Source organism: Thermobia domestica, chromosome 16, assembly GCF_964235325.1.
Source record: "Thermobia domestica chromosome 16, izTheDome1.hap1.1, whole genome shotgun sequence".
Classification (NCBI taxonomy): domain Eukaryota; kingdom Metazoa; phylum Arthropoda; class Insecta; order Zygentoma; family Lepismatidae; genus Thermobia; species Thermobia domestica.
Genome location: NC_137469.1, coordinates 136677268 through 136702043, shown reverse-complemented (window position 1 = coordinate 136702043; position 24776 = coordinate 136677268). Strand labels below are relative to the sequence as shown.

Below are 24776 nucleotides of genomic sequence, written 5' to 3'. Positions count from 1 at the left end.
TTACGGAAAAATAAATATTTAGTATATTATGATAAATGTCCATAAAATTACACTTGTCCTAAAAGCGAATGAAATTGAGTGCTCTAACTCCGACACGACGAAATTCTTTATACGCTACTGTCGAAACTAGTATTTTCAATAATGCTTATAATGAATTACAAAATAAATAGTGACGGGAACAAAACGTAAAGCAATCAAAAGTTTATCTAATAAAGTTATGGTGTTGGCAGAATCTGGTTTTACAAAGTTACTAAACTTTGTGACATGTAGCTTTTTGACGTTGTTGGATGTTCGACTTGTTTGTGTATTCGAGAGTTGAAGATAACACGTTAGAGATTAAATATCATTTTTTGTGTGAGTAGGTTTGACACAAAGATATTTTGTGACCTGTTGACCATGGTAAACATAATATATATATTTTTTCTTTGTGATCTTTTACCCACGATCAACGTTAAACTTGTATCTAGCTTTTGTATACAACGTTCCCTCTGTTTTATAAATAGAAGTATTCTAAACAAGAGTTGCACTGTTGATATTGTTGTAGAAAGAAACTAAAGTATTGTTTATGAAACGAAAAAAAAAAAAGAAGAAGAAGCTTTCGTAAATATAGTATTTCACTCCGTAAGCGTCACCACGCGTAAGGAAACAGGTCGTTGGTAGACAGAAATGTGTCGAAAGCAGGTAGTTTTCTTTTTATTCATTTATCCTGCTCGATTTTAACTACAGTAAACTTTTGTAGAACTAATAAAACTTACACGTAAAGTCTTGTCAAATCTTAATAAATCAACTAATATTATATATATATCAAAGAAACTATTTAGTTGCTGAATAAAATTGTACGGGAATGCATCATTATAGAGATGACAAGGCTCACACTGGGTTAGAAAGTCAAGGAATTGCCTCAAAATCTGCCGAAAATCAGGGAAATGTGCTATATTTTACAATTTTTTTTTTTTTTTCACTTTGTCTTTGGAATAATCAGTCTCTAAAATGAAAATTGAATGTAACAGTAAGTTGCTTTTTAATAAAGCTTATTCCACCTTTGAATTGAGCTTCAGAATATTTTTAGAAAATGCGTGTCCATCTTTAAAACTTGATAATTATTTTAGTCTTCTACGATGATCGTACAAAATATATTTCATTCGGAATTGTGAGATGATTTAAAACTAAAAGTATAAACTTACTTGTAGAAGTTTAGATGAACATAGTTTCGTTGCTCAGAAGACAGTGAAAAGTACAGATTTCACGAAAATATTCAGAAAGTTCCTGTTATTCAAGCGATGCTAACAAACATTCGAGCTGGTCACAGAAGATACAAGACACTTCAAAGAATCAAGGCAGATTTAAAAAGATGATTATAAGAGGAAGGCTGAAAAAATATCTGTTAAAGCAAACAAATTTGAAGGGCACCGAAAGGTGTTAAAACTTAAGCTTTAACAGATTAATAAATTATATAAACAATCAGATGCTACAGAAAAAAAAAAAAATGGATTTGTTGATTGTAAACGATCAGAAATAGGCCACACTGTTGATACATGTTTACTTGTTTATGTTTGTCTTCAGAATTCTGAGATATTAAAGATATCATTAGTGTATAATTATTGTTTGATACTACGTAATATTTTACCGTATTCCAAATACAGGAAATTTGACCCATAAGTATTTTCAATAAGAAAGTAAGAAACACTGCATTTAAGAGATAGAGGAGAACGTTGAACGGCTTTGGGAATGGTGTAGATTGATTAAAAAAAAAAAATCTAAACTATCCATAAATGATAGTGTTCTCGGTGTCGCGGGTCAAGCAGAATTTAGTAATCAGTCACTGAAATTCAGCAGAAGTCAGGGAAATCAGTATCAGAATTTCAGTGAGCCTGAATTGTAACTAGTACCTACTTCACAGGATCTCCGTTTAACTACTAAAGGATAGCTAATGAGATGAATACTTGGCATAATTTGTATTAACTTACTAATATTTTTCAAGCCTGCTAATGGGTAGTTAATATATGCTAGAATTAATTGCTGTTACTCAACAGGAAAACCTAAAAAGAAATTACTTCATGTTACATTCATATGAACTAAACATAAGCTCGAATTTCACTTCAAATATGGGTGTCTCGTTGTATTCAGTAATGAATATTTTAATTAAAAGTTTTGAGAAATGTTCCTGAAAGTCTGCCCCCCCCCCCCCTTTAAAAAAATGCTTTCAAGTTCATAACTCGAATCTAAATTTCCTAATATGTTGTTAACCAAATTTGTAGGAGATGCTAGGACTCGTAAAGCCCCCCCCCCTTTTTTTTTTATATACAAAAGTCTCAAAATATATACAGTCGACGTTCGAAACTTACCAATAGAACAGTCATTATAAGAGCGTAGGATTTCGAATCAGGAATAAATTGTAAAAGAAAATCAAACGAAATTTTAAGAAAATTAGCAAAAAATGAAGTGGTCAATCCTTCCTCGTAAACAGTGTATATGGAGTATGATGCTTGTTGCATGTGGTGCTGTTGTTTAGACATTATTATTGGTGTAGGATTAAAAACAAATATTCTGAACAGTAATGAACACTAAAACCATATTCAAACACATACTTGTTATTGAAGTTATAGGTTTCTAAAAACACTTCCCTCTTCAGAACTTTGGAGGCGTCAATGATCTCCTTTGTAAAATCATTATTCGCTAATATAAAAAGACGAAGATGACTTTATTACTTTATGCCATCGGTTTTAGACCCATCGAAGCAGTTTTATGATGTAACGGAATATCAATATTCGAAGTTCATATACCAAAAGTCTTGAGAGTCGTTCCTATGTATAACTAAGCGTTAGCAGTTCTCGCGTGTCAGTGCCCTTGGATTTGCAAACAGCTATTATCTGCAAGGCGGCCACTTCTGCTGACAAATTTTCAGTACTACTAAAAGCGGACAACTTGACAGATTTTTGTTTTTCTTTTGTTCCTATTTTTTCTTTTTTCTTTTTTTTCTTTTTTTTTTCTTCATCGATGTACTGAAGGTAATTTAGCCCTAGCAACTGAGCTACAATAAATCAAAATTACAATATTTATGTATATACATTTATTATTTGTGTATAACACAAGAGGTAAATTTTGTAATGTTACAAAGCAAATCAGGTTGTACTTCATAATCTTGCGTTTTACCTGAGATCTTCTTTGGTGACTGAACGTTAGTTGTTACTGAAAGAAGAAAAATAAATAAATAAAAATAAAAACAATTTTTAAAAAATGATTAATGTGTACTGCTATTACTATTTTTGAGAAAAACAAGACAAATTTAAAGTTACCCAGTTTTTCAAAATAATTTGTAACAAAACACTTTCAAAAGAGTCGATGAAAAGTTTATTTCAGTCGATTAACAAAAACGATAAACTGCTACATATTAAACAAATTGGAAATACTTGAGCTATAAATCCAAAATTGATATAATTTCTGACTAAATATTGCTCATTCTAGTAGCTTTGGAAGCTATAAATCCAAAATTGATAATTTATGATTGAATATTGCTCATTCTAGCTTACTACTTAGACGTTTTCAAATTATTAGACTCAAGATTCAATTTCTGAATATTTTACTGTTCTTACAATGTTATGTGAGAAAATACTTCGAACTTAAGTGCAAATTATTGCTTTGTAACTCTATCCTAATTTCTAGTGGGTGTAGCACATGTTTTTCAATATCATTTAAAACAAATGCGTACGTAATATTCAAATATAATTACTATAAAGTGTGTATATCCAATTGAAAACAAAAAATGTGTTGAAATGTTTACAAGAAAATGATCTCTAACACAAAGATTACTATTTCGTATGGAATCCCCTATTCTTTATTAAGTCTTTTATCCTTTGTGGCATGCTGTGTACGAGTTTAACACATCTTCCCTTCAATTCAGCGTCGTGATACGACAAATTGTTGATCTCCTCGATCAATATTGATGTTTGTTTGTAATGTGCTTCTTCTTTGAGTTTTTCCTCATGAAGCTCCAAAGGCCTTCCATCGGGTTCATATCAGAACTACTGCCCGGCCACGGAAGGACACTAATTTCGTTGTCCGCGAAGAATTTTGTCACAACTTTGGCCTGGTGGCGTGGGGCTACATCATGCATAAAGATGAAGTGTGCTTCATCAAACCAGACTGCAGTCTGTGGAAGCAGTTCTTCTTGAAGAACATATAGATATTGGTCATTCTTCATTGTTCCCTCCACTGTTTACAGTCTCAGGCCGGAAGACAGACATCACACCACAGACCGCGACTGAAGTAGGATACTTCATAGTTTGTTGGAGACTTTTCAGCTTGAATTTCTTAGGTCGGCGTCACACATATTGTGAACATTCATCAGACACGAAGACACATGATTCATCACTAAAAAAGACTACTCTCCAATCATCAGTAGTCCAATGTTCTAGGCCTCGTGCCCATTCGAGGCGCTTCTTTGCCATTGTTGGAGTAATTTTTGCTTTCTTTCTTGGCCTGCATGCTTTTATTCCCTCAACACAAAGAATCCTTCGAACACTTCCAGGCGAAATGTCTGCACCATACTCAGCCATTTTAACGCTTAAGTCTCTAGAAGTTGTTTCTGTTTCCCAGAGCCAATCTTTTTAGTTTCCTGATACCTCTTAACGATAGCTTTGGTTTTTGCCCACACTTCCCAACCCAATTTTGCTGACATATTTGCTTCTTGCTCGTTGCAACAGGGTCTCTACTCACAGATTTTTGCCCTACCCCAACTCTACTAGCAATTTGTCGTTGTTATTGTATATCTTTCTTCCGTCAGAAGTGTTTTGTAACTTCCACTTTACGCGGAGGAAGGTCTGGCTTTTCCCATTATACCGCGACTACAGGATACACCGAATAAAAGATTAATACACAAATAAACATGTCACGATCACTTTAAACTGTCAACGCTTTGAATGTCGTAACTGCTTACTACTGCAACCACAACACTTCAGACTGTAACTTGTTGATGGAAACCACAAATAACTTTCTACAACTGAAACTCCACATTCAGAACTAACTCCCCCCACTAATGCTATATGCTCTTCAACGGTGATATCACCACTTCTTTTGTACAGTAAACAAATGAAGGATCCTATATTGGTGATTTAACCATTAAATTAAATGTTGTAGAACTCCGAAATTAGGATTGTAACATCAACTTTGCATTTTTCGAGCGTGAGTCTAATAATTTGAACACGTCTGTACAGTCCGCAGCAAAAGACCTGCAACGTGAGGATGTAAGTTTATTGTGAAACTACGCCTAACAGCGCAGGGAATTAACATAACGTCTAAGTGGCATGAATCATGCCAGAAGAAACTTCGGCGTCCTCCCCTGAACACTTATTTTTGAGCAAAAGTTTTCGTCGTTTCAGAATAAACTTAAATGCTCATGTTGCAGGTTTTTTGCTGCGGACTGTACAACTAACGTAACAGTAAAATCTGTCCAAAGTAAACAGTTAAAACTAATAGTTGGTTTTTCAGTTTCAGCATTCTACTGTAAGTCGCTGTGTGAGATGAAGGAAATGATATACATACGTATTATTAATAAAAAGTGTTTGCGTATGTAAACTTTTATGTTTAAGATACTATTACTAAAATTAAGAAGAACATGCATGCAAACACAAGACTATATGAAAACTAATTAAGCACGAACCGTACTCAAAATCTTGATTATTTTTCTCGTGATTTTCAAGATTTAAGTGTTAATCTCAAGTTCTCATTCATGAAGGATTTCAAGTTCATTAGAAAAGAACTTCCTTCGTTTTATTGAAAGGTGTTTTCGTACTGGAATAAATAGGAAAACTTTTTAATGATAGGTTTTGCTACCGAAGGTTCGTATGATCCACCTTACATAACTCCAAGCTGGCTAAAATTACCGGACTTGCTGTATAGATTTAACAGTATTTACAATACATGAATAGAGAAAATAATACATAAAATTCAAATTTTAATTTTCTCAGTTAGTATATTGGTTCTATCTTGTTCCATTGTTACAATTTATTGAATGAGCTGGTGGTCGAATTTAAACGAGAAACTGCCAACTTTACAGCTGCTCTTACCTTATCACTAATGGTTATCCGTGTGGTCCCCATCGGTAGTTGCTGTAGCCCCTATCACCTGGATATGCTCCTGCCATGTAAGCTCCATAAAAAGCTGGGTGGGCCATATAGTGCCCTCCGTATTATCCGTAACCAGCTCTAGGGTATCCGTATGACATGTATGGAAATATTGGTGCATATATTACGGGAGCTATCATCGCTCCCGCAGCAGTGTAAGGCATTGGTCCACCAGGTACAAAGCCTACAGGACCCATTGGAGGAGGACTTGGTCCAGGGCTGTGTATATGTGGATCTGGAGTAGGTCCTAAGCCGCCATAGTGAAATCCTGGAGGCGGAGGTAGTGTATTCCGATAAGCGGATGGATTATGGTGGCGGTCTTCATCCGACCCACTGGGACTGTCTCTGTGGTCGTAAGGACTACTGTCTCTGTATCTTCCATGATTACTATTGAAGGATTTGTATTCATCTTTGTAACTGCTTAAATTGTCAAAGCTATTATCGTCGAATGCACTGGCAACTAGACCTTTAGGCCGTTTGTAATCTTTGTAGCCATCAAATTCGATGTCGTAATTGGAGCCGCTGTAGGTATCTCCATTACTACCAAATGTGTAACCACTGCTGCTTCCTTTGAGTTTGCTACCGTTGACTTTGTACGAGACTTTGCGGGGTAAGTGCAAGATCTTCATGGCTTTCGCTACTTTTGTTGGTATCCGCATAATTATCTTCCTGCAAAAAGAACAGTGAGTTATCATTATTGAATTCAGATTCAATTGAATTTATGCAGTTAATTTACTTTTAGTCGTATTATTGCCTTATTGGATATCCTGGATAACCTGAGATGATTTTGTGGTCAGTAAATTGCTTCTCGCTTGTTGTTCCTTGCTTTAGATTCAAACAGCTTTGTTTCATGATGATGGATCTGCACTAAAAATATCGACTACACATTATTGACCTGCCGGGTACACGGAATAATTAATTTTATTCAGCTTAATGTATGTTATTCTCAATGGTTTTGTGATACTTTAAACTATTGTAATAAATGGTAATATAAAGTTCATATACGAGGGGCGTTCAAGTAAATCCGGGACTTTTGTTGTGTAAAGGAAAATAAATCATTTCAAGGAGTGGAAATTGCATTTACTACTATTTTTTTCACATAATCCCTGCTACAGTACTGCCTAGTAGAACGCTTCGGCATAGAAAGATGTGTTAGTATGACTAACCCATTCTAGGACAGCTTGCTATACTTCATTACTGTTTTGTCATATGTAATGATGTGATCCAGGAAATACTGTCCTTCTCGTAGCGATCTTTCAAATCAGTGCACACTTAAGCTTTTTAGTATCTGTCAAGAAGGGGAAAGTATTTTGGAATCCAGCATGTACTTAGTTTTCGGAACAGCAAATAATCTTGAACTATTATATTTACTGTTCCTGGCAGATCACACATCTTTGCAATTTCACGACAGGCTATGCGACGATCGTCAGTGATAAGTTATTCAACGGGCTGAATGTTCTCAGGTATGACTGACAGGACCAGCGCAAGGACCATGTGAAAGTTGTAGCTGCATGGGCTCCGGCAAAAAGGAGGAAAAAAAGACACATTGGCCAATCCGGTACTCGCCACTCGTATTCCTATTCTCCCTATACTTAAAAAAAAAGTTTCAATAAATCTTTTTACAGTTATTTCCAATTATAAATATTGAAGTTTACAATTTGTGTATTAGCCACAATTCCTAATACCGTGTAAAAAAATAAAAGAAAAAAAGAAAACAGTAGGCGGATATTTAGAGAGTTTTTGACCGACTTCAAAATCAGCTTAGTCATAGTGATGGTGATGCTCTGAATAAAGACAGAAACAAGCCTATTTCCAAGGAATCTTTAAGTAGATCTAGGCAAGGGGGAGGAACCAAGTCATAGGCTCGCAACTGCCGATATGTTCCCTCGATCGTCACTGATCACTAATATAGGCTGAGATCTAGCACAACCGGGATTGTCAGTGACAGACTCCTTTTTTAAAAGCAGTTGCACCATTCAAATATCTGAGTGCTCTTAAGTGGTCATCGCTGCATTGCAACTGAAGTCTTCCGTAAATATCAGCTAAATTTTATGCACTCGTTCACTAAAAATTTCATCACCACGCGCTCTTCTGTGTACACATTCACGCTATTGACCAGGTTCTTCAATGATGGTCTCTGGACTGGCACACGAAAGGAGTGTCATATATCAGTAACATGACCCAATTGCCAGTTTCTACTTCATACATTATATCCACCCTGGCATTTGATTTTAAACCTATAGAAAAAAAGTCACGATTGGCTTAAACGCTCTCCGTACATAAATTCCAAGATACTACAAAGTGTTACATCGAGTGGCTCTTAATTGAAAAAGGCGTCTGAAATTTCCCTTTAAACATTTATCAATACTGTAAAATATACAGTAGGTGCTTCTACAGCAATTTGTTTTCTTTTTTATTCTGTTTAAAACGCTAATATTCAGTTTTTTTACACTGGTAAAATAGGGGGCGTTTAGTAAGTTCAGTCTTTTGGATACAGTTAAGTGAAATTAAGGCAGCGCTACTATTGTTTTCAACCGAAGGATCAATTAGAAGTCTAAAGCAGACTACGACTAATTGAGATTACTACTAACTATAGCTAGAATGGCGTAGTCGAGTAATTTCAGGTATGACGATGGCAGTCGAGAATTCGAATCGCACTTTGTGGAGGGTGTTTTGTATAATAGAATAGAATATATATATATATATATATATATATATATATATATATATATATAATATATAATTGTCGTTAAGCCTATGATTAGGCAATGGACAAGGTCAAAGGATTATACATGCATTCTTTAAAATATTACATAGCAACTTGCATATTTCACAGTAGATACATACATATTACATTAAATTTCATATTCAAAGATATCACCAGTGGACAAATAATTTTTGCGCTTCAAAAAGTTCAGTAATATTATAAAAAGGCAATTACCACTAGGTTTTCATACACCGTAGCGTTATAGTCCCTTACCATTCAGTTTTTACTTTCTTTAAAAGGCATAATTGTGGGACGCAAAACTCGACAATAAATTATGTCCATTGGATTTATACGTTACCAATACCTTTGGATGTGTTGTTTACAGGTAATATTCCGTATCAAAATGTCTTCCTGTAAAGACTTCACCACACCATAGCCAACAGTTTAACACTCTCTACTTTATTTTATTATTATTATTATTATTATTATTATTATTATTATTATTATTATTATTATTATTATTATTATTATTATTATTATTATTATTATTATTATTTCTCTTTCAATGTTAATGTTTACATATACTTAAATGATCAGTAATATTTGGTTCTTATTAAAATCAGCCTCTCTTTGTTGCTTGCCTGAAAATATAATTTTACGTATCTATGAGGGATTTCTTCTAGAGTGATGTTCATTATCCTTTCATAGCTCATTGCCCTAGTGATAATGCCATCAAGTAAATGGGTTTAGGTTTCGTCATTCTCTCCGACGTTTTTGACGTGAAATTTGCATCATCAAATTTTATCAAGATTGAGGTAACAAGTTCAAAGGTTGTCTCTTTTAACTAGTGTGAGTACGACGTCATACTTTGTTTCGAAATTAGGTAAAGGTTACGTGGGGCATATTACTGCGATAAGCAACTTATTTACTGTTACTACGCACAATACAATGGTACGAGTAGTTATTAGCAATAATGGTTAATCATCATCTTGTTTACCTTATATTTAAAAACCATGGATATTCGCATCTGATTTTTGTACATTTATAACATTATATTCCTGTATTACAAGGTCCATGTTGGCATAACTTTGAGTAAGGTAGTTGAAACCCTATCTAAAACTGTAGTCGGCTTGGGACAGAGTTCCTATATTAACTCAATAGACTCAATTGACAGAGTTCTATTAATATTGCCATATTTAACTTCAAAAGTATCGTCAAGGAATCTATAACAGATGAAATTATGCAATGGAAAACCATAAATTGAACAGGATCAGATAAAAACTATTGGGAAATTAGTTACTCTACTGATTCAGACACTGTGTACGCGGAATATTACCTCAAATTAGCCATGATCGAAAGTAATTCTCGTGCATAGATTGATGTTTAGTACGGCTTTCGTTCTAGTAAAGTTAAATCTTACACCTAACATGGGAAACAAATATTCGTTGGTGCGATGAAAAAGTATATCCTTAAATCATCATATATTCCCATGGAAATTGTTTAACAAGAAAAGAAAACTAATTTTGAAAAGAAAACGAATAATAATTATACGTCGGTGAATATAGAGTATATCTTATAAAAACAATCTTTACTATAATAAAATTTTTGTTACAAGCACAACTATTAACAAGTCAAATATAACGACATAGAAGATGGATCCAAGAGTTTGAAAAAAGTAAGAAGAAACAAATTCAAATACATCAAGTGTAACCTTGCTATTTACAGAGTAAAAGCTGAACAATGGAACACACTTTTCGATCCCGAGGACTCTTCGATCCTAAGGGCAAGTTATAAGCAGAAACAATCATCAGATAAAGTTACATTATAAGGGCATAGGCGATCTGGATTAACTATCTATGCCTCATGAAGAAGGTCCTCGAAAGAGACTGAAATGAAATGAATTATTTTTATCCTTTTATAAATGGTCATAGACTGTAAAAAATTTGTTGTTACATCTAAAAATGTACCAAATGTTAGACGAAGTCAATTTTAACAGTACATTAGTATAAAAATGTTATATCTTGGAAATATCTATTGATTTTTTTGCTATGATTTTCCCAAAGATAAAATAAATAAGTCTGTTTCAAGTGTGCTATATATTACCTACGCCCTTAACATGCACTGACAAATTAAATAATCTACTACATAAAATAAAAATGAAAGCAAGTGAATATCCTAATTTTTATGCTCCATGCTTATTTTTCTCCCTATAGGCCCACGATTAATCTATTTCGATAGAAATAAGAGTAAGAACATGGGAGAAAATTTGAGTCTCTCTTTCCTCCCCACAAAAAAGAACAAACAAGCATATGGCCTATTCTGGCCAAAATGAAAGGATCCATTCTAATAGCCTATAAGTACATTGTGATTTTCACCTCCGAATCTTGAAACTTTCTAATCATACCACGTACGCTTGGTGAAACCAAGAAAAATCTTAAAACCTCATTCAGTATGATGAACCTCCTTATTGCAAAGCGCCAATGGTAACCCTAATCTGGCTCGCTCCGTTAAAAAGGTTTTTCAAACTAATTTTGGAACCCACATTCGTTTGCTGTCTACGATTATTTGATGATTACTTTGGGGATACGAGACCTAAAGGAAAGTTGCATTAGATTCGCGATTTTTCAGGGTTTCGCGTTTAGGTTGGCGAGGATAAAGTTTGTTTTAGGTGCATCATTTGCAAAGGAAGAATATAATGAAAACTATATTACCTAGTTAATCAAAATAATCGCCGATTGCAACCACACGCCTTTGTCATCGCTCAGCCAACGATTGAATTCTGTGGCACAAGAAGTCTGGAGTTTGCTATTTGAAGAAGTTCTCAGCCGCATGCATCAGGGAAGGCCTTCCCTCCCAAGAGGCACTGGAGATGCCGAAGAGGTGGTAGTCATTGGGAGATATCGAGGGAGTACGATAGGTGAGGATAGGTTTCATACTGCAACTCATGGAGAGCCAGCATGCACTTTGCGCGATATGTGGTCGAGTATTATCCAACATGAGGACGCCAAATCTGTTGACCATTGCTGGATACTTGCGGACAAATTTGTGGTGCATTTCATGGGGTTCAACACTGTAAGATCTGCATTGATGGTTTCACCTCACCTTGGGAAGACACCGTGGATCACTTTCACCATAGACCACCATACCAGCAACACCTGCAACTGGAGCGGTGGTTTAGGAAACAGTCCTGGACGTTAATCACGATCCAATTGTTGTCCTGACCGTTTACGATTGTTATCTTCGAACTATTTTTCATATAAAACAACAGTGCGATGCAGGAAACTTAACTCTGTTATACCTTACACTCAGAGAACTGCACACCTCTAGATAACGGTTTTTGTTGGCTGATGTCAATTCATGTGGCACCCATGAGTCCAATTTTCTTTTTCACCTTACCGATTGCACAGGGTGTAACTGGCGTCTAACTCATCTGTAATGACACGCAACTTTACCGAGGGTCAGCTTTCATGATATTCTTGAGAAGCTCATCTGGACATGATCTTCGTCGGTACTCACGGGGCTCAGTTTACAATGCTGTCATTAGAACGAAATTTAACAAACCAGTGGCGAATGGTGAAAGAAAATTCATTTGCTATTGAGGGTTGTCTATGGTGTAAGTTCATACGACCCTATTCAACAACGCACTGCCTCATGATTCTAGGTACTCTAGCTTGTTTTCTGAATGTATATAGAGTTCGTGACGTTAGACAAATGACCTTACAAGTTAGTTGATCCCTGTGTTGTGTTGCTGAGGTGAGTTTCCCAGCAAATGTTAGAGCGTATATTTCATTCGCACTATCTTAACAGCTATTTTATTATATCTTTAAGATTTTACGGATGAAAAACAAGGAAATAATTAAGACTGGTACTTAGATAATCGTTGATACTGTTAGTAAGTTTAAAGGAATGTAAGACAGGCGGGTAAGTAAGCGGAAGCGACTAGGTAAGCGGAAACCATCAGCTTACTTTTAAGAATATATACTTGCCTTTTCTTCTCCGCATGCGTCAACGCCACCAAGAAAAACAGCAGCAGGTGTACTAACTGTAAAACAAGGAAGTATTATTATTATTATTATTATTATTATTATTATTATTATTATTATTATTATTATTATTATTATTATTATTATTATTATTATTATTATTATTATTATTATTATATGTAACATTTCAATTGAAAGAATGGTTTTACAGATAAGCTGCTCTGTGGTCCTCCTGACAATAAATACAACTTAATTCTGAAATTTTCTCTACTACTATAATTAGGGGTAGAATTAATTAAACTTATAGTCGAACAAAAGAATATGAGAAGCTACATACTATAACTACAGCCATACAGGAAACATAGGCATACACTTTCCGGTTCTGTATATGGCCGGATCCAGGTTTTTCTGACGGGGGTGCACCAATAACTACCAGTACATTTGAATCAAATTTAAATGTTGTAAATGCCTATAGACACCTGTGGTGTGTATGAGGAATTGACTTAAACTATTATTTTTGCAAAGCTCTGCTTTCTTTTAAGCCCGAAACGGAAACATGACATTAAATTTTCCGAAAGTGGCGGTATTCTTAGTGCTAGCTTCTCACTTTAGATAGTGTACATTCACAACGGGAGCGATGCACCCCGTAAATCCGGCCCTATATATATATATATATATATATATATATATATATATATATATATATATATATATATATATATATATATATATATATCGGTATATGATCTGTAGTAACAATTTTGAAAGGCAGTTGTTGATTTTGATTTAGCGTCCGTTTCAGCAGCGAGGCTATGTGTGAGACCGTTGACTTACAGCTTAACGTGGAATCTTAACTATGTGAGCTCACGCCGGAATCGAACATGAGTCTCCCATACCAAATGTGCGTGCGCTATCCATATAGCCATGAGATAGCTCAAATTTTGAAAGGAAGGTGATTAAAAAAAAAAAATACGAAAAATTAAATGAAAAGACAATGAAAGCTTATTGAAAATAATCGAGACGAAAGAACCTTATTTCTCGTCTGGCCTCGTAGGCAATATTTTGTATTACTTCGTTGCTATATCAGCTTGTAAAGAACCATTAGCTTCACGCAATTGCAACGCTGTCTAATTGCCTACGTTTTCAAATCAAGGAAGTTCATATACTCTGCTTGATTAAACAGAGTTGCTAATTTAACATTGCTGGTCAGTACGCTCTCCTCTTCTGGTTTCCTGAGTTGATGAAATTTGTGATGGACAGCGTGGCGTCCATGCAGGCCCAGATTAGACTCTACTCTCTGTAGGGTCGAAACTGAGGTGGCATATTTGCTTCCCTGTCTGTCTCCTCATATATTATAGAGTTGAGTTGAGTTGATTTTGAGTGTAACGTCCCTTTTAGCTATGAGGCTATATGAGACGGGATCTACTGATTAACGTGAAATCCGAACCACTTGAACACCTACCGGTAATCGAACCCGGGTCTCCCACGCCAAAGGCGCGTACGCTAAGCGCTTAGCCACGAATGAGCTCTCATATATTATAGTATAAATTAATTTATTATACTAGCAATTTCTCATGTGGGCGTTTCTCAGGGCGCATCGACGGAGGATCCACTGGGTCCGGACTCCTCCTTCCAAACATAACTCAACATACATTTGTACACTTTCGCAATAAAACTATAGATCTGCTTGTTTAACAGAGAAACGATTGATATAGCGTAGAAATTTGATCTTACACTTCATCTGTACTCTTTCACTTACGAAAACAATCTAGTTCTATCATTTTTTTCTGAAAATACAGATGGAAGTATTTTACAATAACTTAGTGTTTTCGGGTGCAGAATAATACCCGTTCAGTACTACGTAGACGTAATGACTTGTAGTATCTACCCCCCTCTAAAACTTGGACTCTTCTCAACAAAAATTTCTGGGTGCGCGCATGACGTTTCTGTATTACAGATTGTAATACGATGTGCTTTTCTTTTCTCGAGTGATCCTGCCGTATAAACGTTGTTGGTTGGTTGGAAGTTCAGCCTTTCTCAGCGCCGAGGCTAAATGAGACGGGAAAGGAACCCGGATATCACGCGCCTGGGCGCGCACGCTAAACATGCAGGTCCTTATGCAGAGTCGTTCTGACACGTGATTAGTGCCATACTAAAGAGTTCGACTAACATATGTTTATTGCAGTAGTTAAGCGTTTAGTATGACGCTAATCCTACGTCAAACTACTCTGCATACAATGGTGAAGGGTGATAGTAGGCCCAATGTTCTACTACTATTACTACTATTATTATTACTAATATATAATAATAATAATAATAATAATAATAATAATAATAATATGAAACAGATTAGACATTAAGACAGTATTTTACTACAGAAACACAAGAAGACAAATTCACATAATTTAACGTAATTGTAGTCAATCGACATCACTTATTCGATTCGGATCTCAATTTTCATAATGAAATTCACGTAAGTGACTCATAGCTGATCTTAATTCGCCGTAATGCAGTTTGTTTTAATTGAGCTTGATTGGGTGGAGAAGATGGATTATCACATTATCTGCGCTTTACAAGAAACATACGTTGTTTAGTCTACTTGAACTGAAACAAACTCTACTTGTAAAATTTCGTCTTTAATTAGGCCTATATTGTTCAAAACACATGACAAACATTCAGTCCAGTCATTTTGTGTGTCACTTAGTTCTCCTTTTGAAACAGAATCAGACTTAAATATTTTTTCATACGCTACTCTTTATTTCAACAACTACAAATAATTTTCTTGTACCAATGCATGCAGAACTCTCGTGCCCTCTGTTTGTTCTATGTTCAACACAGGTGTTAGTCTTCGTTCCTTAATAACACATTAATTTTCCACAAAGACCGCTGACATAGAAGATTCTTTAATAGGAATTATATTATGCTCATATTCTCCACTTACTGACATTTTCTCTCATTAACTTTTGCAAATGTAAGAAAAATGTCATAATATCTCAAAAACACACGCTCTCTACTCAGCTCTAATGAACTCAAGGAGTCTGATTTTGTACAGGTTTGCGCCAATGTAACGGAATAAAGGGATATTAGTTTGCGATAATAGGCGTAGCACCTTTTGAATTACTTGGTCCAGATTTTGCGTAGTGTTAGTCCGCAAAATTAAGCAAAGTTGGTACGAAATGGGGCCCTACGTTCTCATGGTCTTTATATGTTTGACATATCGAATTGAAAGTATCAAGAGAAACGCTTCATGTAGAAACGAAAGTTGGTAAGCGCTGAGGCCAATCTCTCTCTCTCTCGCGGGATTTTCTTAGTAACTTGGCGGTAGTTCTACTGCCGCCTGAGACACTGCCCGGTGAGCCTCCCAGCAGTGGTGCTAACCACGATTTCTTTATCGAACATTTGTTTTTCATCTTATGTTAGAGAACTATCATACATTCTGTGCAAGGAAAATGAATCATCAATTATAAATTATAATTTCTGAAAGTAAATGGGTAGGCCGGGCCTCAGGGCCTCTTACGACCCTTCGCCACTGTCTTCATAATGCCCGTAGTCACGAAGCCCGTATTAAACAATGAGAGCTTGTGAGCCGCGATGAGATTCTTGTCAACAATTTAGTTGTAACTTCCAACAAAGTGTAAAGCAACAAGAGCACCTTCAAATTATTTTTCTGTACTTCCCTCAAGAGCCACCACTGCAAATGGATAGAGTTACCACGTCAAGCATTTATGCAGAGATATCCGCATTTTGAGATACCAGCTGCATTTTGAGTTCCCGGCTGCATACATTTTCCGAAATTGTATGATTTGTCCTAATTTTTCTAAGTTCAAATCTATTGTCAGTTCAATTCCAGACACTTCACACGTAAAAATGTGTTAGACCGCGTTCAAAGAATAAAATGTCAAAACGGACCAGATATACTGAAAAATATGAGTAGGCAAAGTCAACATGATGTTCCTTAAGTAGTATATATATAAGTAGTAGGAAGTGTCTGCATTTTAACATTTCAGAATACGTTAAGTTTATATATGGGCCGTAGATAATGCGTTTTATGTCCGCCGTCTGTAGAGATAAATTCGGGCAATGTAAGCTTGCTAGTTGTTATGACCATATAAAATAAATAATAGTAATATATATATATATATCTATATCTATCTATATATATATATACATACTAGCAGCGTTCACCCCGCTTCGCTGCGGTCACCCCGGAACGCAATAAACTTTGTTACTTAGATAATTTTTACTTTTTCGCTTTCAAGTGATATGATAAAAACCATAGAAGATTGCAGTAAATCTTAACATTATATCGCCTGTCATTTATGTTAAGCCGCCCCGCTTCGCTGCGGTCATCCCGGTGCTGGCATATTGTAAAAGTGTCTGTAAAAATAAGCAAATCAATTAAAAAATTTTAAACAGAAGATTCAAGCTATTTTCCGCTGTATATCGCCTGTCATTTATGTTAACCCGCCGAGTGACACGGTCATGCGGGTTGCATATAAATACGTTTATTTTTACCTATGATGAACTAATAACAAAGGATTTGTACGTTATGGACACTTGAATGGTCAATTATCTCAAGACACTGGTAATTAAAAATTAAAGTGATATGATAAAAACCATCTAGGGTCCAAATCCTAATAACCCCGCAAAAATGAAAGAAATTGGTTCAGCCGTATTAGCGTGATGAGCGGACAAAGGATTTTGTACGTTCTCTTTTATATATATAGATATATATAATATAATATAAAAATACTGCTTAATTATAGTTTAGTGAGACGTTTGTGGCAAAATAACCGGAGTATTGTAGAAGCAAAGTGTTATAACTAGGGCCCGGATTTTTATGTGCTGAAAAACTGTAAAATATTTATTTTTTATATGCAATAAAATATGAAAATGTATTTGTTAAAAATTAAAAAAAAATTAACAAACTAACAAGGGAAGGTATGAGAAAATGACCAACATAAGAAAAACAAATACCAATAGCTCCTATTCATCAGATGTCGAAATTCCATAGGCATTACAGTGAATAACTATCGTCTTTTCCAAATTGTATATCGTAAAGCATGCCCGTTGTCACGGAATAATGTATTATATTGAGGAAAAGAACGTTCTACATCACACAATATTAACTTCCAGTATTTGAAAAGGAGCATATCACGAATATTCACACCATCAACTTCATTTGTGTCTTTGCTTTCCAATACTTCAAATATTTTACATAGGGTTTTATAGCCAATGTTTTTCTCAAACAAATCATTAATTTTTTCTTACGACTTTAGCTTTTGAAGCAGAAAGATCATTCAGCTTTCTTTCAACGCACTGTACTTCTTTTCTCCCGTAGTTTCTAGTTTCTTTATAGAGTGAGTCAAGAAACCGAAACTGACAAATATGAAGAAAGAAGAAAAAAAAGTTCACATTTCAAGCCAGTCAGAAAATTTTGAACAATTTCAATGGATAAAGCACCGTCTGAATGTTACTACAGATACAAATGCTTCAAAATTCTCCGCATAATATAGTACTGCATTAAGCCAGATACCCCACCCCACCACGTGATTACGGGTGTTGGATAAGTAAGAGATCGGTTTTGTTTGTATGCTTGATTCTGTATATAAGGCACTAACGTCAAATGTCTAGACTGAAATATAGTATAAAATATGCTGTTGTGCCTACGACTACCTTCCCTTCACCTCGGTCACTCGTCCTTCCCCAAGTTTTCGCTTTCAAGTACAAAGCGCTGCTTTAGAAGATCTTTGTTTGGCACAAGTTAACCCAGCGCTTATAATCAGAATTTAAGACGACGCGGTTTCTGCAGGTGAGAAATTGCTTGTAAATATAATGGATCGATTTATGTATCCTATTCTTTTTTATGTTAATTTCTTTCGAGAGAAAGAAAAAACAATTCGCTGTGAAATTTAGAATAAAATTACTGAAAATTATTTAAAATATGTATTTATTACAAAAATATCCAAAATATTTATTTACATAACTTCTTTTCAGAAAATATGTAATTTTATGTAAAATAAAGTTTGTAATTTACACTTGTAAACTCCTAATTGGGATAATAAACTTTGTTTTGGGCTTGTATGTGTTTGAAAAAAATGTTTTTACATACAAATCCGGGCCTTAGTTATAACATGTGTCACCGTGATGCATAAAGCATTATGAAGAATCTAGGTTGCACGAGTTTTTGTGGTCGGAAAAAATTTGTATATGTGGAGAACACACACATGTTCACGTGTCTATGTAAAATACGTTAATACGTGCTTGAGAAGTAAAGTGTTTATTGATGTACTTCCAGGTCAAAGAACTCAGGAAACTTATTTTTAGGTAGATATAAAAAAGAAATTCTTTCTCAAATACAACCGTGGAAGCGAATACCGTCGTGAAACAAAGATGGCTGTCGACAGATGATGTAAATAAATGAATAAAAAAAAGTGAACCAATTTTCTTTTTTTGACCTGGTATAAATACCTCATGTGGAGAAAACATAATCAGAGGCTGAAGTTCGTAAATATAACAGGTTAACGCGTGCTTTTTTTATATATATATATAAGAAATAAAGCTAAGCAATGATTTTTTTCCTTCAGGCCTTCGAAAGTGAAGTTCATAGCATCTTTTCATATAGTACGTCGACATGTGATCAATTTGCTGGCTGGAGATTACTTTTGCGATGTACAATTTCCAAAAAAATGTTGTTTGTTTATTGGTTTTGCATTCCTTTTCTGTAGCGATGATATCAGACGTGGATTGAATTTTAAGGTGTAATCCGAACTACCGTATTGTATTCAAATTTCAGCGCACTGCTGCTCTGAAAGGAACCCAAGAGCACGTGCACTTAGTGCTAGACCATCGAGCAGGGCTCCCAGTATCTTAGACAATCCCTGAATCACCGTCTGTTATTTTCACCTTCAACGTTTCGACACGTCTGCTTTTGTTTAACGTCCTTTTTCTGCACCGGGCCTAAGTGAGACAAGAACCTACAGTTTAACGTGAGATCACACACGTTAACCACAATGTACCTCCCACCGGGAATCGAATCCGTCTTTCTCGCTTCGAAGACTCGTATCGTTAACCATTTAGTCACGAGGGAATTCTTCCAAAGTTTCAGTATCTGGAACTGATGTACGAAACATTTTGTCGTTTTAAATCTTCATAAAGAAAAAGAAAATACAATACTGTAAGAAAGCTGACGGACATACTTTTCACCATTATAAAAAGAAAACTCATGCTTTTCTTTGAAGAGTACGCATCATAGTTTACCCACATTTTGTTCAGCTCGATGTGGTCTATCGATGGATATATCTTCTTTAGAGAATATTATAGTTGCGGAAGAGCTAAAGTTTTAAGAGTTAATCATAATTTTGAGCTATATTTCATGAACCATACAGTATACGTTCATAATGAATAGTTGGATGAGAGTAGGTTTTAGTGTTACAAAAAAAAAAAAAAAAAAAAAAGGACGTCCGCGGTAGCTCAGTGGTAGAGCGTTCACCTCTGATGCTTCGGGTCTCAGGTTCAAGCCCTGCTTCCACCAAGTGAACTTTATGGTGGGCAAATACCGTGTACGTGGGTTTTCTCCGGGTTCTCCCGTTTCCTCCCACTTTCTTCATTCCACCAATTCATTTATCTCTCATCATCAGTCTCCTTTAGCCTTCCCGGCATAACCACGGGACGTAAAACTCAAAAATTTCATTTAATTTCGTTTCAAAAAAAGCTCTAACATTTTGTTCGTAGGCGTATCATTTTGTTTACGTAAGTTAGATCTACCGGTTGATGTAGGTCTCTGCGTTGTATTTTTTTTTTTTTTCGTTAAACACTAATAAAATAGAATTATTCTGAATTCGGATGAAATTTGAGACAGGTTTCGATAATAAACTATATTTAAAATTTCATTTTATGTTTTTATTCGTGGACACGTTGGCGTAGTGGTAGAGCGCTTACCTGTGGTGCTTGGGGTTCCTGGTTCGGTCCCCGGCCAAGTCTGTGGTGGACAACCTGTCCGTGGGTTTTCTTTTGCTATAGTCATTGTCTCTCTTAGTCTAAAGGGGATATTCGTGAGACGTTAAACTAAAATATTTCATTGTCGTGTTTTTAGTATTATTTTATTAGTATTCAAATCTATTTAAATAAATGTGTTAAAATGAACATTATGCTTGGTCTTGGGAAATCAATGTTCGTTATTACTGGTTATAAGAGTGTACCAAAGACTTTGCCATACCTAGAATGCGTTAGGGCAAGAATGATCTAATCTATTCCGAGGGAACGACTCAAAGTTTGTAAGATTTCTATCAGTGTTTCGTGAATGATTTTAACACTAATTTTCATCGTAATTTTGCGATATCAACAATGTTCTCTCCTTTTTATTGTGATTAATACGCAAATTATACTCTCAATGCATTCTTTCATAATAATGAAATCAATGCATTCTTTCAAAGGCATACTTTCGGAGGACTTTCTCCCCGGATTGTCCAACTACTCCCGCCGTAGCTATGGAAAATTAAATTCCTATTGCTAATATACCAAAATAGTGTATTAATGCAGCCCCTCACACTTTTGATTTTACCCCAGCCCCTAAAAAAAAAAAAATGTAAGAAAACCTATCTGTAAAGTTAGATTTTGAGAATTTCAAAATTAGAAATAACTTTACTCTGTTACTGCTTGTATTCTAATCAGGTCTCCGCCTGTTATTGTTGACTTAAAATAGGCGACTACAAGGACACGAATAATAAGGTATATTCTAAATAAGCAGTTGAGATAGAGAAGTTCTTATTAAGTACATTTTTCCATCCTGACTCCTTTGTTTCACGAAGAGTTGAGAGGATACATTTTTCCTATGCTAATTCGTAGTAATGGAGTGTGAGTTTTAGTACGTTCCTTCAAATACCAATTTTCGTTATTAGTGCTAGCGAGAACATGACTATGTACTATTTTCTGCCTGAAATAGCAGCAGTCTTCGTCGACTGCTAAGTATACAATATGTAACTACTACAAGCTGCTTTACTTGTCAGAAAACACAACTTTATTTAGTTTAGAAGAGAACATGGAAAGAAACATATCTATCACTCATTGCATCCTTCTGGTAGGACAAAGAGAATGCCGCTGTGGAAATAGAAGTGACTATGCGATTGCGAAGTGAAGTGATGATTATCTAAGTTCGAAAAGAAAATTTCATTTTGAAACTGTCCTATAACTAAATACTACTTTATAAGCCGAATGTCATAAGCGACCGGTCTTAATTTAATGGTTAATATTCTTGCTTTTCGACCAGGATGTTCTAGGTTGAAATCTCGCATTTTTTTGCAAGGATTTGTCTCGTTTCCACCAGCCGAATGCGGAGATTGCCCCTTTAAGTACCTGCGATGTACAACTTAAGCTTTTCCCTTTATAATTCTTCTCGTTCTTGATGTAAGTTTGTGGTAGACATCATCATATTCGTGTGTTTATGGGGAGGCTTTTGACGTTTTGTTCCTACATTCTCTTTCCATTAATTGCTTTCAGAATCATTGTTTTATGAATGAACCTCTCCTTTAACTTAAAGGACAACCCTAGGACGTTAGAATGTAACTGTGTAGCTCATGATGAGTTCTGTCTGTAAGTATGATATGACATTGAATTGGAAGACGCAGGTTACACATCAACTCGCCTCTTTTTTTTTTTTTTCTATTAAAATTGGAGTAATTGCATATTGGAACATTAAGTAAGTTCTCTAATTCCTCTAACAACTTAGTGACCTCTAAGTAATCCCTAGTAAGTCGGGTCTTCTTGTTAAGAAATATTCACCATATTAAACGGAAATGAAGAAACCATGTCTAACAAATGATTGAAGTTTAAACGTTCTTTACAGCACCGAAGCTATATGAGACGGGGTTTAGTGTTTGACGTTAGATGCGAAATTCCCGATCACTATTCGGATTCGGTGCAGTAAAAAATACGAGATCGGCACATCCACGGAGGTCCACCGGGTCCGGATCCCCCAAACTTGTTCAACACTGAAATGATTGATGTAACATGAAACTCCGATCTTACACTTCATCTGTACTCTTTCTCCTATAAAAACAATCTAGTTCTTTTTTCTTTCTTTTTTTTTACTGGAAATATAGGTGGAAATATTTTACAGTTACTTAGTCTTTTCGGATGCAGAATAATACCTATTCAATACTACATATGCCCTAGTCGTAGCGCCTTGTAGTATTGGACTCCCTTGGACCCCACCCAACAAAAATTTATGTGTGCGCACCTGCCGAGATATCTTACATTGTTATATATTCAGCATTAAGAAAAATAGGTACCCTACTCCAGTTCATTGTAGTATCCAAGTTTGAAAGAGGAGGCAAAGAAAATGGACAGCCCGAGATAACTGCAATGATACACTCGTAATGCCTTGATTACTTGCAAGTTAACCACTTTAGGAATTCCATAACAAGCATTATGTGGTCAAACAATGTAGTACGAGTAGAAAATGGTATCTTCTTTGTCATCTAATTTAAATGTCATGCAATATTTTCATGACATCTTCTAATAAGCTTATTATAAGTTCAATAGTTTTCAGGATTTCACATATCAGGTCATTCCAGTTTAACCATTGGCTATTGCGTTGTCTTAAAATTCTAAGTTTGTTAACTGAATTGCATATTAGTAATTAAAATAAAATTTCCGAAAAAAAATCATGTATTGGATACTGATATCCAAATATATATATATATACATTTATTTCTGGCCTTGTTTCTTTACTGAAAGCGGAAAAACAAATGGAAATATCCAAATGTATATATTCCAACAAGCGAATGGTTATTTGATAATACGTGGAAATCGTGGTATGAAAAGACGGCTATACGGATAATGCATAACTTCTGTCACGATTTTTTCTAACCTATTCTAACAGTAAGTCATATTAGCAGGAAATATACAATTTAACGTAAACAAAAAACCTATTGTTGGTTGTTTATGTAGAACAATGCGTTACTCATCGTATTCGTTACAATAGCAATGTCTTGTATGCCCTTTGTGCAGATTTTCAAAAGTGAAATGGAATAGTTCGTAAGTAAAGGAAGTATTTATTGTTTGCCTTTTGTCATTAGTAGTATTTTTTTAGTTTCAAGTGAACATAGGATGGAAGTATTGTAATGGCTAGAGTGAGTGTGTGTGTGTGTGAGAGAGAGAGAGAGAGAGAGAGAGAGAGAGAGAGAGGGGGGGAGTGGATTTCTACCTTTTATTTGTTTCATAAGTTCTCACTGTTGAACAAATTAATTCGTTTCATAGTATGGAATGGTAGACTTTAAAACTATTGGGATCGAACATAGAAACCGGAAATTGTAATTTCCATCAGTAAAGAAACAAGGCCAGAAATAAAACCTATTTTTGGGTTGCGAATTCGTATAAAAAACATTTTTGGTTTCTGACGACGAATACAGGTGGCAGACAGAGCCGTTCTATAATTTCTATAATACTTCTTATTCATAGCATAGTTTGAAAGTCGAATAAACTCTGTTACGGACAGTAAAGGATGTCACGTGATATGTAGGGAGATCATAAAATTTTCAGCTGAAAGCGGGACAGGTTCCGGCTTTTTAAAAATTACTAGAAATGAGAAACAGGTCAATGCATAAATTAGTTCCTGTATACTTAGCAATATCTGATACATTTATATTGTAATATAACATAATATATGAGGCGTTCAGAAGCCAAACCGACTAACTCTATTTTTTGTTGTTTTTTAGTTGTACACATTTTTGACTTGGAAAAGATACATTCTTTTCAGAGGCAAAATCGATTAACTCCACAGTGTAACAATTTGCCACTGGAATGGTAAACGTTCTGATCACGCTCATTTAAAATACATTGGGCCTTATGCAGAGTCTTCTGACGTATGATTAACGTCATACTAAAGGTATGACTACTGCAGAAAACGTGTGTTAGTCAAATTCTTTAGTATGCCACTAATCTCGCGTCAGAATGGCTCATTTA

The 24776-nt window shown here is 35.2% G+C and overlaps 2 protein-coding genes across 3 annotated transcripts in view; one reads left to right on the top strand and one right to left on the bottom strand.

The window, feature by feature from the left end:
• The window catches only part of LOC145673449 (farnesyl pyrophosphate synthase-like), a 127105-nt gene that overhangs the window by 71776 nt on the left and 30553 nt on the right, over positions 1-24776 (top strand). The gene's annotated exons all lie outside the window — the stretch shown is intronic.
• LOC145673450 (uncharacterized) lies at positions 3002-7188 on the bottom strand. Its single transcript, XM_081743162.1, has 2 exons — positions 6066-7188; positions 3002-3189 (listed from the first exon to the last, which is right to left on the bottom strand). The coding sequence occupies exon 1, from the start codon at positions 6815-6817 to the stop codon at positions 6188-6190; it is 630 nt and encodes a 209-aa protein (XP_081599288.1). The 5' UTR covers positions 6818-7188; the 3' UTR covers positions 3002-3189; positions 6066-6187.

Coding starts and splice junctions, on each gene's coding strand:
- LOC145673450 (XM_081743162.1), bottom strand. CDS start 6,817: ATGATAACTCACTGTTCTTTTTGCAGGAAGATAATTATGCGGATACCA.